The 17,727-nt window shown below is 67.5% G+C and overlaps 1 protein-coding gene and 1 long non-coding RNA gene across 2 annotated transcripts; one reads left to right on the top strand and one right to left on the bottom strand.

Annotated features, from left to right (window-relative positions):
- Positions 1–1,604: 1,604 nt before the first annotated feature.
- On the bottom strand, positions 1,605–8,738 carry CHMP6 (charged multivesicular body protein 6). The gene is made up of 8 exons (XM_080827131.1): positions 8,621–8,738; positions 6,376–6,485; positions 6,127–6,214; positions 5,954–6,040; positions 5,105–5,170; positions 4,846–4,926; positions 3,126–3,180; positions 1,605–2,586 (listed from the first exon to the last, which is right to left on the bottom strand). The coding sequence occupies exons 1-8, from the start codon at positions 8,681–8,683 to the stop codon at positions 2,531–2,533; spliced, it is 606 nt and encodes a 201-aa protein (XP_080683257.1). The 5' UTR covers positions 8,684–8,738; the 3' UTR covers positions 1,605–2,530.
- Positions 8,739–8,782: 44 nt separating this feature from the next.
- On the top strand, positions 8,783–11,877 carry LOC308357528. The gene is made up of 3 exons (XR_013968208.1): positions 8,783–8,992; positions 9,844–9,956; positions 10,153–11,877. It is a non-coding gene; the product is annotated as an uncharacterized lncRNA (long non-coding RNA).
- The last annotated feature ends 5,850 nt before the right edge of the window (positions 11,878–17,727 follow it).

Genomic DNA, 17,727 nt, shown 5'->3' with positions numbered 1-17,727 from the left:
TGCTTTTAAACTTTCATGCTGCCTGTACTGGGGAAAGACGTGCATCCCACCAAAATGGTCCCAGTGCCCAGTCCTCACCCCTCCTTCCTGCCCCAGCTCCCCACATAGTGCTCTCTAGTCTGATGGCCCCATGGCCCCCCTGTAAGCCTCTCCCACCTGTTTCCCTAGCCCCCACTGATCTTGGGTAGGATCCCAGCTCTGCCACCAGGGGTTTGAACTCAGTTCTCACTTGTCTGCGGTGCTCTGAGTTCTATGCCCCGTAGATTAGAATGAAGGTGCGTCAGGGTCACGTAGGTGGTGTTTTAGGACCGGGGTTCAGTGCTGGGCAGGATGAGTGTGAGCTCATCCTAGCTCCCTGCGCGCGCACACACACACACACACACACACACACACACACATATATGGGAGCTGCAAGCCAGGCAACCTCCAGGGCCAGAGCCTAGGAGTCAGCTCAAGGTCATGCTGGGTTTCAAGGCAGAACCTCCTTTGATGAACAGAATACACATGTACAAGGAGAAAAGGTGATTAGTTGGCACATAAGACCTAACTTCTTAAACACTGAGAGGACAAGGTTCCCTCCCCAACTTTCTGGCTGTTTCAGATGCGGGTGACCCCTTACCCGGGTCAGGAGGACGCCTGGGCTGCTCCCGGGTGCTCGCTGTGTTCCCCATGCTACGGAGCGGGCCATGCAGACCCAGGCAGGTTCTCCAGGCACTCACCGCGGGAAGGGGGTGGTTGGAGCCCTGACATCCCCCGCACAGCCCCCACAGTGAAGCCCTCAAGGAGGCCAGCCAGTGACTGCAAAGGGCAGGCTTTGCTGCCGGCCCACAGCTCCAGGGTCCCGGGGAGCAAAGGGAAAGGAGAGGGGTCCACCCTGCCAGTGGGGGGTCTGCACCTCCCCTACCCAGGCCGTCCACTCCCTCCATGCCCTTGGACCACTGTGCGGTCTTGGGGGCGGATGGCTGTGTTACCAGAAACAGATGGGTGGGGCCCAGCAGCCAGACTGACACCGTCAATGCCAGTTTCCTGCAAAATCCCCCAAATTAGCTGGCAGAGAGCCCCCTCCTGGCTGAGGCTGGCATTACACCTCCAAATCTGGTTTTCAGCTCTTGTCCCTCCCTCCCCCGTTACTTGGCTGCAGCCCATGGTGGCCTCTGAGCACAGGACACGGCAGCCCCTATGAGTGGGACACCCCCCATCCTTCTCCTTGCTGTTGTCTGCCCGCTCCCTGGGGCATCTGGCTTCCCACCTGGGCCTGGGACTCCAAACCAGACCCCCTGCTGGAGGAACCCAACTGCCCAGCCTCCCTCACCTCAGTGCACGCAGAGACCACAGTGTCTGTTTCCCTGGAGGGGCCCAGGACCCTACCCTGCGCCTTGCTACCGGCAGCTGCCCAGAGCAGACAGCCAGAGCGCAGGGTGCCCTCAGTGCCGGGGCCCCGCCCAGTGCACTGAGGACCCTCACCTGCCCCAAGTCCCCAGCCCCCGGGTCACTCGAGGCAGGTGCGGTGGAGTGAGTGCCCGGTAGGGGCCAACGTGCCGTGTTTCAGGGACATGAAAGGAGCCGCACTTGAACCCACCAGCTGCCCCCACGGACCCCATTCCACAAGGCTGCAGACCATGCAGGCATCAACTTTAATACGGGGCTGACCTGTGAGAGGGCTGGGAGGGTCCCCCTTCTGTTCCAGGTGGGAGGGAGACGTCATCGGGATTGTCTAATACCAAGACGAGCCGTCAGCCAGAGCCGCGACCATCCCCGACAGCATCCGCCCCGTTGGAGAACCCTGGGGGCCCAGCAGGTTCCCAGGCGCCGGGGGCCGCACCCCCCGAGCAGGCCCGTCAGCACCTCCGGGAACCCTCAGGGAGACTGCTGGCTCCCCAGGAGTGTCCCTCTGCAGCGGGGTTGAGCTCCCGCTGGTGCCAAGGACCGGTCGGGGCTCAGTCGCCGTCAGCCCAGCAGGGGTGCGTCCAACACCGCCGAACATCGACACAGAAGAGAGGAGGTTTCCAGCCCCGAACCGATGCGGAGACTGGGCAGGTCAGGAAGCCAGGCCAAGGCAGGGACTCCCTAACTGAAGCCCTGGCCAGCCGACGGGAGCAGCAGGAAGAAGTGAGGGAGGGCGGGCAAGGAAGCCGGGTTCGACGCGCCCTCCCAAGAAGAGAGCAAGCTGCGGAGAAGGCGGCCCGCGGAGCCTTGCCGGGCCGGGGACAGGAGCGTGGCCAGCACCAGGAGCCTTGGGCCTGCCTGTGGCCGCGAGGGAGCCGCAGCGTCAGAAGCTGCGTGTGGCTGGAGGGTCTGAATGTTGCCATTTAATCCAGAAACGAGAGCAAGGCCGCAGCGCCAGGGAAATGCTCCGCGGAGCCCTCCTGGTACCAAGCCCTGTGCGCCACGCTGTGCCGTCAGCACCCGACCGGCCCGGCCTGGCCTGGCGCCGGCCTCCCGCGAGCCGGGTCAGGGCTGGCCACGCACCCAAACTCTGTGGGCCCCAGGCTCTGGGGAGTCCCCGCCAGTCCCGTGAGAGGAGGCCAAGTTACGAGGCCGCCACCAGCTCCACCTGCCTGGGCTTGGCCTCGCGGGGGACTTTCTCTGTGGAGGAAAGAAAGAGGTGTTGGCCGAGGAGAGAAGACCCGAGAGGCAGAAACTTCCAGAGAAGGAGGGGAGGTGGTAAGGAGCCAGGACCCAGGACAGTGTTCTCTGGACAGGGCCCGCGGGGCCCGAGGCACAGGCACTCGGGGCCTGATGTGAGGGAGGGTCAGGGAGAGGGGCAGAAAGAAACATGGAGGGACCGCCAGCCACATGGGGCCCCGCAGGAAGTGGCCCCCGCAGGAAGTGGCCCCACAGGGCCCCGCTGTCTGGAGGACGGCTCATCCTCGGCTGGACGTGGCCTTTTCCCAGCTCTGCTTGCGGGCTACGCCTCTCTAAACGGGGTCAGGCTCGAGAAGGTCACCCCATCCCGGAGACCCGGGCCCAACCCCAGAGCGAGGCCTATGCTCACCTGCCCCGCTGGGGAGGTGGGAACCGACTTTCACCAAGTGGAAAGGGGGGAAGGGAAGGAACCTGTGTCCCAGGCATTTTGCTTTGTTCTAGAACTCCCTGTTCTCTAAAGGACAGGACAAGAAGCGTACCTGGTTTCTTTTCGGGAAGGGGCTCTGAAGGAACCTCTGGGAGCTCTAGCTGCTCCTACAAGAAACAGAGAGCAGAGGCTGCAGGACGCCGTCGGGCCGGGAAGTCCCCCGCGCCGAAGTCCCCGCAGCGGCAGGCACCACTGAGACCTCAGTCACCCCAGGGGGCTTCCCAGGAGATCTCGGCTCCGAACCTGGCCGCGCACTTGGGCACACGTGTGCGCACGGGCCCCGGTGCCACAGAGGCACCCGCTGCGCTCGCTCGAGGGCAGGTCTGTGGTAGAGCTGCCTGTCCCCGGGGGCACCCCTGGCGGCTCGGGGCATTCGGGTCCTCGGGAGGAAGGACATCAGGAGGCAGGTGCCCACGGGACACCGAAGGGCAGAGAGCGGCGACACTAGCTAGTGCTCCTCCCGCGGGTACGGGCAGCGACAGGCGGGGGGGCACAGGGAGGATGCGGCGCCCCGAGGCGGTGGCCCAGAGATGGAGACCGCTCAGTCAGGGAGCGGACACAGGCCTCAGGCCTGCGTGAGACGACGTCAGCGGCGTTCAGGGTTACGTGTGCAGGCCCTGCGCACGACAGCGAGTGACTGGGCCACAACGGGAAAGGCCACCCCTGAGATCACAAAACCACACTCTGTCCTCCAGACGGGCTGCCGGAGCCGGAAGTCAGTATCTCTGCGCTGTCCCGGCCGCCGGGCTATGGGCGGCCCCGGCCTCCAGCAACCTCCTCGGGTGGGCAGCCCACGAAACTGTCTCCCCAGGCCGGCTTCTCCCTGCTGTCAGCCAGGCCCGCGAGGAGACGGGCCTCGGTGCAGCACAGATGCTAGTGGTTTTAGGATCGCTGACCGCAACGACAGGACTGTGTGCTCCCCAAGACCAGTGACCACCACGGGCAGAAGCCACCTGGGGTCCCGTCGCCCGAGTGACTGCGCTCGGTTCAGGGAGGTCCTGTCGCCCGAGTGACCGTGCCCGGTTCTGGGAGGTCCCGTCGCCCGAGTGACCGTGCCCGGTTCTGGGAGGTCCCGTCGCCCGAGTGACCGGGCCCGGTTCTGGGAGGTCCCGTCGCCCGAGTGACCGTGCCCGGTTCTGGGAGGTCCCGTCGCCCGAGTGACCGGGCCCGGTTCTGGGAGGTCCCGTCGCCCGAGTGACCGTGCCCGGTTCTGGGAGGTCCCGTCGCCCGAGTGACCGGGCCCGGTTCTGGGAGGTCCCGTCGCCCGAGTGACCGGGCCGGTTCTGGGAGGTCCCGCCGCCCGAGTGACCGCGCCCGGTTCTGGGAGGTCCCGCCGCCCGAGTGACCGTGCCCGGTTCAGAGAGGTCCCGTCGCCCGAGTGACTGGGCCTGGTTCAGGGAGGTCCCGTCGCCCGAGTGACTGCGCCCGAGTGACTGCGCCCGGTTCAGGGAGGTCCCGTCGCCCGAGTGACCGGGCCCGGTTCTGGGAGGTCCCGCCGCCCGAGTGACCGGGCCCGGTTCTGGGAGGTCCCGCCGCCCGAGTGACCGCGCCCGGTTCAGGGAGGTCCCGTCGCCCGAGTGACCGCGCCCGGTTCTGGGAGGTCCCGTCGCCCGAGTGACCGGGCCCGGTTCTGGGAGGTCCCGTCGCCCGAGTGACCGGGCCCGGTTCTGGGAGGTCCCGTCGCCCGAGTGACCGGGCCCGGTTCTGGGAGGTCCCGTCGCCCGAGTCCCGTCGCCCGAGTGACTGGGCCCGGTTCTGGGAGGTCCTATTACCTGAGTGATCGCGTTCAGCTCCTCCAAGATGGCGTCTTCATCCTCCTGAGTGAAGCTTCCCGCCAAGAGCTCATCTATTTGCTGCAAAAGGAGAGGCACAGGTGAGGACCGGGGCCAGGCTGGGGAAGGAGACCGCCCGTGGCTCAAGGCCCCCCTCACTTTTGCCGACCACCACCGGCATGGGCAGGCGCGGCCCTCGAGGGCGGCCGCTGGGCACTCACGCAGGCAGCAGGTGGCCCCCGTGGCCTGGAGCACCTACCCGCTGGTACTCCACGGCCTCCTGGGTCTCCTCCAGGATCCGCTCCACTTCCTCTATGGACATCACCTAATCGGTTCGGAGAGAGTCTTGTCAGCGAGGCCCTGGCAGAAGCCCTGGTGGTAAGGCCACCAGGACCGGAGGGCACCAGCCAGGCCGCGCGGAACACGACACGGTTACGGTTGTCTCTGCCATGGGCTGGGCCCGTGCAGAGACTCCAGAGCTCGGCCCCCGCTGCTCAGACTCCTGCCGGCCCTTCGCCCCAGACCTCCGGCACCTCAACCAGCCCTAGGAGGTCCAGGCCGAAACAAGCAAAAAGGTGTCAGAAACTTTCTCAGAGCTGACTTGATCTCGTTTGGGTTCAAAGAAGAGTGTCTGCTTGACCGGCAGGTACACACCAGACGGATGAGCGGAGCAGCTGGTGGCGCTCTGTGTGGCCCCTGCTGTCCCCTCACCAGGAGATCAGGGCGGGCTGGGGCACGGCCTCTCCCCTCCTTTTGTCACCACCTCTACGCCGCGTCCTGTGATGAGGCTTTATTCACCTCCTCCAGGAAGCCCTCCCAATGAGTCCACCATACCCTTCGTGCACCCTCACCAGACCACTCTTCCAGTCACATAAGCATCTGTAGACCCAATTTCTGGTCTGTGCCCATCACCCCACTCTCAGGTCAATACCCTGAGTGTGTCCACCACCATCACCACCTCCCGGTAGCACTGGCTTTCCCATGTTCCTGGCTGGCACCAGCTGCTCCCGGCCCATGGCCTGGGCATAGGTGTGGCCTGGGGCACAAGCCCTTCCCCTCGTTCACCCAGCTCCCCTTCCTTTCTGCCCCCAGCCCTCCCAGGACCCACCTGGTGCATCTTTTTCAGACACTCGTTTCCAATCTGCAGCCCTTCGACCACCTTCATCTCAATCTGGGTGAACTCGATGCTCTGGACCTGGGGAGGATGTCGAGGCAGACCCAGTGGTCAGGTGCCTGCCCTCCCCTCCTCCCCCCTTTCCCCCTGCCGCTCGCCCCACCGACCATCGTTTCCAGGCTGGTGATTTGGTTTTCTGTCTTGTCCAGAAGCTGCTCCCGGTACCGCTTCTTCTTGAGCAGCAGCTTGGCCCGTCTGCAGAGGGAACCCGCGCGGTGAGCCAGCGGCCGGCATGCCTGTTGGTGGCCTTGCCAGGCGTGGACTGGCCTCCTGGGCCTACCCCACCCCACCCCTGGCTCCAGGCCCACAGGGGACTGAAGCCCCTTCCTACACGGCCTGCCCTGGGCCCCACTCACTCCTTCTTCCCGTCCCGCAGGAGCTGCCTGGCGATCTCGCGCTCGCGCTCCAGCTGCTGGGTGATCCTCTTCTGGTACTGCTTCAGCTTGTCCCGCTGCTGCTTCAGTTGCTGCGAGAGAGCAGGCCTGGGTCGGCACCACGGCCTCCCTGCGCCGGGCCCTGCGCCGGCCAGCAGCACCCTCGCGGCCGCCCCTGCAGCACACCCTCTAACACAGAGTTCTCCGTGGGGCAAAGGGCACATGGGGCAAGGCTGGCGACATTTATGGCTGTCACCACTTGGGGGGGCCGTGCTCCTGGCACCATGGGGTGGAGGCCGGGGTGCTGCCCTGCGTCCTGCGAGGCCCAGGACACCCCCCAGAGAGGGGCAGCCAGCCCCAGTGTCCACAGCGCTGAGATGGAGAGCCTGCTCTCAGTGGCGTCACTGCACAGCATGGCTGTGGGTGCTGGGGAGGGGGGCAGGTCAGAGCGCCGCCACTGCCTCCAGGGTTCAGAGACAACCCAGAAGGGCCCCGGAGAGCCACCGGCCCACCCAGCCACGACGAGGGTTTGGGGCCTTCCAGCCCGGCTCTGCCGGCTTCAGATGGGCTCCCGATGTGTGCGGCTCCCCTGCCTCTGCCGCTCATCACGGTGTCTGAGCTCACAGCCGCCGCCACGTTCGAGTGAAGTGTTTGCGCGATCGTGCCAAGCACCTGGGACCCCGGGGGACTGTCCCAGAAGGGATGGGGGGGGCATTTACCGTGTCAGTCAATCCTGCCATAGTCTAGACCACTCACGTTTCTTTCAAATTTCGCCATTTCAGAGGACACTATGGTGAGCATGTGCGGGCACAGGGCACTTCTCCTATGTGGCTTTCTATCTTTAGGATCGATTGCCCTGAGTTAATTAAGTTAATTAAGTGAAAAGGTCGGTACACCTTGAAGACGGTGTGGTGAGAAATCATCTGCCAGTGTAGACGGATCTGCAGGGGCCGCTTCTCGGCTCCCTCCACAGCGCGCCTCCTCAGCACCTGCCCAGGGCGCCACATGGCCGGTGGGGCGGGCTCAGAGCCGGCTGCGCACAGTCTCCTTGCCGCAGTGGAAGGTGCCCACTCTCCCGGCACCGAGGCCCAGAGACACGGTGGCCAGCTTACGTCCTGTCCTCTCCGCTCTGGCCGCCGTTCCTCCCCGCAGCAGGGCACCCCCCCCCCTCCCCGCGCCCAGGGCCACTGTCCCAGCCGAGTGCGTCCAGAGCACCGAAGACGAGCCGCAGGACGCAGGTGCGTCCAGACTGCTTAGGGAAACCAGACGCAGCGGCGCAGGGTCACGGGGCAGACGGCGCCCGGGCCGGAGTTCCCAGCTTTACATCCGAGGGACCGGCCAGCCGTCGGGTTTATTGTGCGCGGACCGCGCTGCTCCGGTCTGGGCACGCCCAACGGGGCTCCCGGCCAGGACAAGGGCCCCCCTGAAGAGAAGCCCAGAGGTGGGTCCTTGGGAGGAGGAGAGAACGGCGGGGGCTGCCCGCGGGGGGGTGTCCGCCAGGCGCGCCCCTGCCTCCGCAGAGCCCAGCGCGCACCCCCCCCCCGCACCCCCTCCCCCACGCTCCTCCGGTTTCCTCCAGGGACACCCGTGCCTGACGCGGCTCCATCTGGGAAGCCTCAGTCAGGACCTCTACGACAGGAGGTCCCCGCAGCCAGCGCGAGGCCACCTGAGACAGCCCGTGTCTCCCTCAGACCCGACGCCGGGCCGCCCGCCGGGCTGGCCGGAGCGCGGGCGAGGGTACGCGGGGCGGCGGTCCGCGGCCACCCCTCCTGGCGCTTCCGACGCGCCGTCCCTCCCAGGCCGTCCTGCGTCCGGGCCGCAGAGACCGAGTGCGCCGCGAGGCAGCCGGGGTCTGCGGGGGCCGCACGCCCGCACCGCGGGCCGCCGTGCGCGGGGCTGGCAGCGCGGCGCTCCCGCGGGGCTCCGGGGCTCCGAGGCTCCCGGGCGCCCGACCACCCGGCGGGACCGGCCCCCCTCCCGGGCCGCGGCGCCTGCCCCCTGCCTCGCGCGCTCGCCCGCAGACCAGGAGCGGCTGCGACCCCGCGCGACTCTCCGCGCCGCCCCGACCCCGCGGCCCCGTCCCGCCCTCGCCCGGGTCGCCCGCCGCCCGCGGTCCGGCGCCGCCACCCGCGGCCAGAAGCCCGCCCGGCGGAGCGGCAGACCCTCCCGGGGGCCGCGCAGCCCTGCCCCGCTGTCCCCCGCCGTCGCCGCGGGGCCCGGCTCTCACCAGGACGGCCTTGTCTTGCTCGGTGACCCGGCTCTGCTTCTTGCGGCCGAACAGGTTGCCCATGGCGCCCCGGCCCGCGGCCCCGCCCGCCGCGCCCCCTCGCCGCCCTCGCGGCCTCCGTACCGAAGCCCCGCCCCCGACGGCGGCCGCGCGAGGCCAGGCGCCGCAGAAAGCGAAGCGCGCGCGGCGAGCGGCCGGCGGTCCAGGGATTCGGATCCGCCCTCGCCGGACTCGGCGACCGCGGCCCGAGGACGCTGCCGGCCGGGCCTGCGCAGTCCTAAATGCCGCGTTTCGCGTGCACTCCGGAGTGCCCTCCAGCTGCAGATTAAGACTCCGAGGTGCAGTGCCCCGCGTAGGTGGGATCCTTGCGAGGTAACCGGGGGCCGGAAGTCTAGTGCGCGAGCCCCTGCGCCCCGGCGGGTGCGGGCCTCGGAGCGCTGCGCTCAGTGGTCCCGTGTCCGGCCTGCGGGCTTCCAGGGGTGCGCGACGGCTCCCGGGCAGTCCGCCGGGCCTGCGCCGCGCTCACTCTGGGTCCGCCCGGCCTGCGGCTCAGCCCCTGGGACGAGAGCCCGCGCGGGGCCCCGCGGTGCGCAGCCGCTCGCCGGCCGCCCCGGCCCCCGGCTGTGTGTCCGGCCGTGCGTGCCGGGTTCGGGGGGCGCACGGCCCTGTTGGGTCACCCCAGCCCATCCTGTAACGGAGTCTGCGCTGGGCCAGGCCCGGTCCTAACAGCCCAGCGGCTCATGGGAGGGGCGGGGGGCGTTGCCCGAGATGAGCCCCTTGCCTCACCCCCCGCGAAACGACCTCTCGGGTCAGACGCCGTGTGGGGTGGGCACCGGGCTGGCCGGCTTCCACGGAGGTGCTCTGGCAGGAAGCCCTGCAGGGGGCCAGGGGGGTCCGTATCCAGAGGCAGTGTCTATGCAGTGAGGACGAGTCCACTGCCTCATGACGGAAACATCCAGAATAGCCAGCTGGTGTGGCCGGCCGGTCTCCCCAGGACGGGGTGCTCTTCCGGGGGCTCAGCGCTGCGGAGCGGGCGGGCGCTCCGCACTTGTGGGGAGCAGGCGGGCCTTGGCTGGGGGAAGTCTGTGTTGCTGAGCCCACAGCCTCTACCCCAGCTGCCATGGCCACTTTGTGAGCGCTGGGAGGCCAGGGAAAAGCCTCCATGGTGCCGACTCAGGTCAAGTTTGGCCACAAGGCCTAGAGTTCTATTTCTGTTCCACAAGATGGGCCCCAGTCTAGGTGGCCACCCGTGTACTTCATTCTGGACACCCTGATTAGCCAGAGATGCCTGCGAGAGAGCGTGCTGCGTATCCCCGTGTTCCAGCCGCCTGCTGGGGTAAGGTCCAGCGTTGGTGGGAGGCGGCGTGGCCACACTGGGACCGTGCGGCCTGCCTGGGGCAGAGGAAGGGTCCAGAGGCCGAGAGCCAGAGCTGGTCCGCAGGAGAGACCACCCCTTGGCCGGGAAACTCACCGGGGGGCACACGGGGGCTACAGAAAGTGCCCGCCAGGGCTGAGAATCTTGCTGGGCACAGGACCGGCTGCAGGAGGTCCGCCCAAAGCAGCTGCAGTGGAGGAGAGACTCACCGAGGGGCACCCGCCGGCCCCCTGGCCTTGCACCGCGGCAAGAGAGAAGCAGCGGGCACCAGGAAGGGAGCCCCTTCCTCTGCCCGGCAGCCGTGTTGCTCCAGAGCTCCGGTGAGGAAGCCCCCAGCCGGCTAGCCGGCCAAGGAGAAGGATCTGCAGGTCTGGCTCCCCCATCGCGAGCCGGCGAAGGAGCGTGAGTCCCCGACCAGCCCTTACCTACCTCGGCAGTGGCGCTCCGCGACTCCTGAGATCAGGTCCTAAAAGCTGACCCGGCCAGTGGAACTCAGGCACACGGTCAGCCCGGAGCGCCCCCTGCCCTGGGAGGAGCCGGCAGGCAGCTGCCCGTGCCAGCCACGCGGGCCCTGGCTGGCACAGGCAGGTCTCTGTCCCCACGGGCGGGGCCGTGCTAGCCGACGTCACGGGGAGCAGCGATGTGCCTTCTCTGTGGACTCGACCAAACCTGCAGATTCCTGAACAAGACCGCCGGTGGTGGCTGTTCCGTAGCAGCCGTGCGGCGGAAGGACAGAGTAGGCACTGTGGGCAGGCCGGGCGCTGGCAGGCCGTACTTCCTGGAATCCTGCAATGTGGGGCCCCAGTCCTGGAACCGGCTGGGGCTGGGGGCCGGTGAGAAGTCGGACTGTTAGGTGCGTGGCGTCAGATCTCTCCTCGCCCCATCCGGATTATTGTTTCACTGATCGTGTGCGCTTTCCCACGACGTCCATTTTGTTCAGGCCTAGGGGCACCTGACCCAACTGTCAGGTCCAAGACCAAAGCCAGAGAGCCCGGCACTGTCCCTTGTGACGGCTGCTCCCACAGCCCTGCTCACCTGACCTCGGGGCCTGCCCCCTCGGGTGCCCAGGGGAAGCCGGCACTCCCACCATCATTCCTGGCCCACAGAGGGCTTTTCGAGAATGTGTGGTCCTCACCAAGGGCTTTCGCCAGGCCTCTGTCAGGGCAGTGTGGTTTGGGGACACAGTGAGGCACTCAGTGAGTGGGCTGCACCTGACAATTCACAGCGGGTCCTTATCTCCCAAAGTTCCTGGACTCTTCCCTACGTATCACACCAAGGGACTTTCTGGCTCAGCTCAGCTGTGCCAAGTCCAAGCTTCCAGCAACAAAGGGCCAAACTGGGCCTCTGTGGCTCTCGGTGCGAGTCAGCAAAATCTTGGTATTCCTGGGGTGGCGCCTGGAGGAGAATCAGCCTCCCCTTAGCCAGGGACTGCCTCGGTGTGGTCGGCATGGAAGGGGGTGTCTCAGGGAGGAGGGTCAGCTGTGCTGGCGGGCCAGGCTTTATGGGATGAGCTCGGTGGGTAAGCAAGGTCCTTCCCCTCCACTGTCTCGGTCCTCACACGTCCTCGTGCTGCTCCGCTTTGGACCTGGGAGGACGGAGACCCCGCTATGTGTTGGAATCCTGCCAGCCCCAGGCTGAAGCTGGGGGCATCATTTCCTGATACAGCGGTGCTGCCACAAGAAACCACATCTCTTATAGCAGCCCAGCAGATTTTCCGATTTTCTGGTTTTACCCTGGAACTGAGAACTTAAAGCTTGTCTTAAAAATGTAATCTTCACGGGGGACGTCTGAAATTGCCGGCCTGCCCTTCTGCCCTCCTTTTATCTTAATTACCTCTGTCGAGACCCTACGTCCTAATTACATCACATTCAGAGGAACCGTGGGTTGGGACTTCAGTACCTGAATTTTGAGGGGACACGGTTCAACCCACCACACACGAATGAGATCATCACTTCCTATCACCTGTCCTGGACTTCTGCCTTCCAGGCTCCCTCCTGGAGTGACTTGTGACACCGGCCACTGCATCACCCGCCTTCACTCGGGGCAGCTCTCTGGGCATTTCAAGCCGAAAGTGTTCAGTACAGAGGTTCGGTGCCTCTAAACCGCGGATGGGCAGGGATGAAGGGAGGGCCGCACCACGGGATCCGGCCGGGGTGCACAGAGACTCTGCAGCTTGCGAGAAGCGGGTCCTGTCCGTGACCGCGGCCTCCTGCCCCGGGCGTGCTGCCCCATCTCACCTGCCAGAGTCCCCCAGTGGCCTGTGACTGCCGGGGGGCTCAGGAGACTCCTCCTGTGGGTGGACGGTAGCCCGGGATCCCGACGTGGCTTCCAGGGAAGGTGTCAGTGGGGAGGTGCCATTTGGGGTGGTCGTTCCACGACGCGCAGACCCAGGGGACGTTGGTATGAAAACATGGCCCTTGGGCGGGCCACCGTCAACAGGGCCGCTGGCGGCTGGTAGGGTGCTGGCGGCCCCCATGGAGCGACCCCCGGCCTTGTGGTGCAGATGACGTAAGCTGCATGTGAGGCACCTGGGAGTTGGCTGTGGGGGACCAGCGTGGGAAGCCATCTGGGACTCGAGGCCGCCCCCTCTGTCCACCTGCTCTCCACCTCCGAGTCCTGGCTCCCTGACACGAGCTCTGATTGGCTTCCCTCCCTGGGCCAATCGGCTGTGGCTGTGGGGGGTAAGAAGGGCTGATTGGCTGAGCCGAGTGTCGTGCCCTCAGCTGAGCCAATCCGCAGAGGGGAGGGCGGGGCCCACAGGAGGCAGGCGCGTCCACTCGCGTGCACTGAGCTGAGGGAGTTGTTTCCCGGCGCCGAGGCCAGGTGCCGCCGGACGCCAGCCATCCCCAGACGCCAGGTGCCCCCCGACGCCAGGTGCCCCCGGACGCCAGCCGCCCCCCGACGCCAGGTGCCCCCCGACGCCAGGTGCCCCCGGATGTCAGCCATCCCCTGACACCAGGTGCCGCCGGACGCCAGCCATCCCCAGACGCCAGGTGCCCCCCGACGCCAGGTGCCCCCGGACGCCAGCCGCCCCCCGACGCCAGGTGCCCCCGGATGTCAGCCATCCCCTGACACCAGGTGCCGCCGGACGCCAGCCATCCCCAGACGCCAGGTGCCCCCCGACGCCAGGTGCCCCCGGACGCCAGCCGCCCCCCGACGCCAGGTGCCCCCGGATGTCAGCCATCCCCTGACACCAGGTGCCGCCGGACGCCAGCCATCCCCAGACGCCAGGTGCCCCCCGACGCCAGGTGCCCCCGGACGCCAGCCGTCCCCAGACGCCAGGTGCCCCCCGACGCCAGGTGCCCCCGGACGCCAGCCGTCCCCCGACGCCAGGTGTCCCCAGACGCCAGGTGCCCCCGGACGCCAGCCGTCCCCCGACGCCAGGTGTCCCCGGATGTCAGCCGTCCCCCGACGCCAGGTGTCCCCTGACGCCAGGTGCCCCCGGACGCCAGCCGTCCCCCGACGCCAGGTGTCCCCAGACGCCAGGTGCCCCCGGACGCCAGCCGTCCCCCGACGCCAGGTGTCCCCCGACGCCAGGTGTCCCCGGATGTCAGCCGTCCCCCGACGCCAGGTGTCCCCAGACGCCAGGTGCCCCCGGACGCCAGCCGTCCCCCGACGCCAGGTGTCCCCGGATGTCAGCCGTCCCCCGACGCCAGGTGTCCCCAGACGCCAGGTGCCCCCGGACGCCAGCCGTCCCCCGACGCCAGGTGCCCCCGGATGTCAGCCGTCCCCTGACACCAGGTGTCCCCGGACGCCAGCCGTCCCGCGCCGGGCCTGCGTGCGGGCTGTGGGGCCAGGACGCCCCGGCGGAGGCCGAGCTGGGGCTGGCTGGTGCGGTGCGGGAGCACTTCTGACGCGGGGCCACGCGCGGTAGGTTTTCAGGGGCCCCGGGGGTCACACCAAGGCGGCGCGGCTAGAAACAGCAGAGCATGTGGGATGAGCCGAAGACCAGCCTAGAACGAGTCCGAGGAATCCAGGCAGATCCCTGGGCGGGGTGTGAACTCAGGGACCCGTGTTTTGTCCACGTCCGTAGTGTGGACGCTACAGTGGCCACGCGAGCAGCCGCAGGGGTGGGCCTGCGGGAGGGCTGGGAAGGGAGGCAGCTCGCAGAGGTTGGGGCTGCAGAGGGTATGCCCGGGAGAGACTGCAGTGGGGGTGCCGGGAAGGAGCTGCGGGGGGAGGCTGGGGAGAGACTACAGTGGGGGGAGGCCCAGGGCGGGGGGCCGGAAGGGGCTGCAGGGGGGACGCTGCAAGGCCCAGCAGAGGTTTGCTTTGCCGGTGACCGCTGCAGGCCCCACGGGAGTGGAGACAGAACCGCAGCAGGTCAAGTGTCCAGACACGGCTTTTAGGGCCTTGAGAAGAACAGACGCGGGGCCGCAGGGGACTCCCCAGCCTTTCCGGAAGCCTCGCGGCTGTGCCGGGCTGCGGTCGGGCAGCGGGAGCCCCGCGGCGGCCACGCGGCGGCGCTGCAGGACAGCCTGGCGGCCGGGCCGCACCCCTCGCGCCTGGACGCGGCCGGCCCCCCTGCGGAGACGCCGTCCCGGGCACCTGCACCCAGTGTCGCCGCGCCCCGCATCTCAGCACCCCAGCCCCTGGCACCCAGCAGGCAGTGGCTTCTGGGGTCCTCGCAGGAAGGGGGGGTCCAAGAAGCCCAGGGTTGCAGTAGAGAGCTTCGTGGACTGGGACTGCCCAGGGCCCGCCGGGCTGGGAGAAGTCCGCCGTCTGTCCGCTCATCACCGGTTCCTCCTTTGGAGATGATCACCGCAGACACAGGCCCGTCTACACCACTGTGAGGGGCGACGGGGAAACCGGCGCAGAGGGACCGGTCGCCTGCCTGACCAGAGCTGGACTCTGAGGCCCTGGCCTCAGTGGGAGGGGGGAGGGGGGAGTGGTGGCGGCCTGGACAGGGGCGGGGGGGGGGGGAGTGGACGGATGTGTCTAGAAGCTGTGGCCGGCGGGTGGAAGCAGGTGGGGGTGGCCCCGGGGCTGCGTTCTGAGTCCCTCTGGTCACACTGCACCCGCGTGTGGCGGTCTCAGGCTCAGGAAGGGTGTCTGGGAGTGGGAGAGCCGGGAAGGGGCCTGTGGTGGGGTGGGGGCGTCATGGGTGCCGGTGCAGGGGCGCCGCTGGGCAGGGCTGTCCCGCAGCTGTGCCACCGCAGGGGCTGCAAGGGCCAACAGGTCCAGAAGGGCCCTTGGGTGTCCCTCCCACACGGTGTCAGTGCCTCTCGGAGTGACCCCAGAGTGCCCGGTCCTCCTGAGACTGGGCCGTAGAAGCACGGGGGCCTTGTCCCAGCCGCCACCTGGACGGCAGCCCCGCAGAGGGAGCCCGGAGCCAGCCACTCGTGTGGCTGCTGGGCATCCTCACACCCGGGGCGCCCGTGGACCTGTGGTGAGCGGCCGAGCAGGGCTCTTGGGACACACGGGACAGCAGGTGCGCTCCACGACCCGCTCCTGCACTCGGTGCTCAGAAGCCGCTCTGCTGCCCCCCAGGGCTCTTGGGGCCCGTCCCCAGCTGGCCTCGCGGCAGGGGGGCTCCCACGGGGCTGCCCGGTCCCCAAACCGCTTCCTCTAGAGCTGGCCGTCTGCGGGCCTGGTGCGGGGGCTGCAGGCTTCGCGGCCCCTCTGGGGCCTGCGTGTCCCCAGGTGCCAGCGTCACAGGCCCTGCGTGTCCCTGCAGCCTCGCCCTCCCTCGGGTCGGGCGCAGACGGAGGAGCGCCTGTTTCCCGCAGGCGCAGTCCGGATTCAAACCCAGCCCGGCCCACAGGCCCCTCGGGAGCCACGCTCTCTCGCCTCTGGGTATTTTGTTCATTGAGGTGACGGTCACGTCACGCACAGCTCACCATCTGAAAGTCAACAATTCAGTCATCTGGTGCCTTCACAACGCCGTGCGACCACTACCTCTGTGCATTCTAGCACCTTCTCCTCACCCGGGAGAGCACCCATGCCTGTGAAGCAGTCACTCCCCGGCCTGGTGGCCCCGGACTTTCTGTTTCTGTGGATTTCCGACTCCAGATCTTTCATAAAAGAACAAGTACAGGACACGTGGCCTCCGGTGTCCGTCCTCTCCCCGCCCGGCCACACCGTGGCAGGTGTCGGCACTGGCTTTTCAGAGCTTGGGCATAAATGCTCCAGCGTGGAGAGACCACATTTTGTTTATTTGGACATCAGTGGACGCCTGGGCTGTGTCCCTTCTCGGCTGTGGTGACCAGCGCGACCAAGAACATTCGTGTGTGAGCCCCCGTGCGACCGCGTGTAAAGACCTCGGCACCGCCGTTTGGATCACCGTAGCTTCATAGTGAGTTTTGAAACAGGGAACTACCAATACTTCAGGGTTTTTCTGGCTTTTTTCGGGGCCCCTTGCATTTCCATGTGTATTTGAGGGTTGGTCTTCTCATTTCTGCAAAAAGGCAGCGGGGGTTTTCATTTGGCTGAGATTACCGTGGAGTGTGGCCATGGACGGCCACGGGGCGCACAGCCACGGTGGGCGGGGCTGGCTCTGCCTTCACGACAGGACCTGAAGCCCTTTACGGGCTGCTCCTTGTTGGGGCGTCATTTGCTTTTCCCCCAGTCTGGCAAGTTCTGGTACTTAGCAAAAAAGAAAGAATAACCCACGTGGGGTTCCCTCTTCCTTTGGTTTTAGCTGTTGCTGGCCTCTGCCCCCCCTTCCCTGGGGAGCCCGGGGTCCCGTGCATGGCTGGGGCTCCCTCCTAGCTGGCTGGGGCCGCTGGAGGTGCCTGGTCTGGACCCTCCAGTTAGGAGAAAGTGGGGCTCAGAATGCACGATGGGGGATGGGCTGTCGTGGTCCCCGGGGCCCCTCTCCTGCGGGGCCTCTGCCTCTGGACCCCTGTCCCCCTCCCCACGTACCAGGCTGTGTGGCCAAGCAGGCTGCTCACTGGTGTAGGTGGGTGGTCGTGGCGCCCTGGCAGGCGGGGGCCTTGGGGGCAGCCCTAACCCAGGCTGGAGAGGTGGGTGGGGGGCGCGGCGCATGCCCTTGGTCCTGTCTTGGAGACATGAAGCCCACCCCTCACGGGAGGAAAGAAGGGGCTGTAATTGATTTCCAAGGGGCTTCTCTTCAAGAGGAGAGGTCGGTAGAGCGCCGCAAGTTTCCCTGGATTAGCTGAGGGCCTGACACCAGACAGTACCTGAAACCCTCTCCCCAGCTCCCTCCTCAGCCCTGAGGCCGGCCCCCTGCCAGGCCGGGAGCTGATGGCCCCAGTTCCTAGCGAAGCCCCGATGTCAAGCCCCGGCTAAAAACTCTAAAAACTCGGAGGAGAGTGGGTCGGCGGCGGCTGTCCCCCTGCTTGCTGGAATTCGCCGCTGGGACGGGCGCCCCAGCCCTGGGCTGTAATGAATCCCCCCGCACTCTCCGCAGGGCCGCTCGTCCTGAGACCGGAACCAGCGCACGCGGGCTACCCGCACACGTCCACACGCCATGTCCCCGCGGGGCAAGTGGCGGCTGGCCGCGACACCGGACAGCGCGCGTGTGCACCTGCCGTGCGCAGGTGTGTGCGGTCAGCGCCCCGTGCGGACAGCCTGCAGACGCTCCTCGGGTGGCCCGGAGCAGATCGGACCCAGCTGCCCGGCGCGGTGGCTGCAGGTGGCCCAGCAGGACGGCCCCACGACATGCCACTCCCCCAGGGCGCCAAGGCGAGGGGGACCGGGCCTGCCGGGGGAGGGGAGGCGAGTCGCCTGGCGGGTCCCTGGCGCCCCCCCCCCCCACTCTGGTGGCCAA

The sequence above is a fragment of the Martes martes genome, assembly GCF_963455335.1.
Source record: "Martes martes genome assembly, chromosome: 16".
Lineage (NCBI taxonomy): Eukaryota > Metazoa > Chordata > Mammalia > Carnivora > Mustelidae > Martes > Martes martes.
The sequence above is the reverse complement of the archived record's forward strand: the minus strand, read 5'-3'. Positions and strand labels throughout refer to the sequence as shown.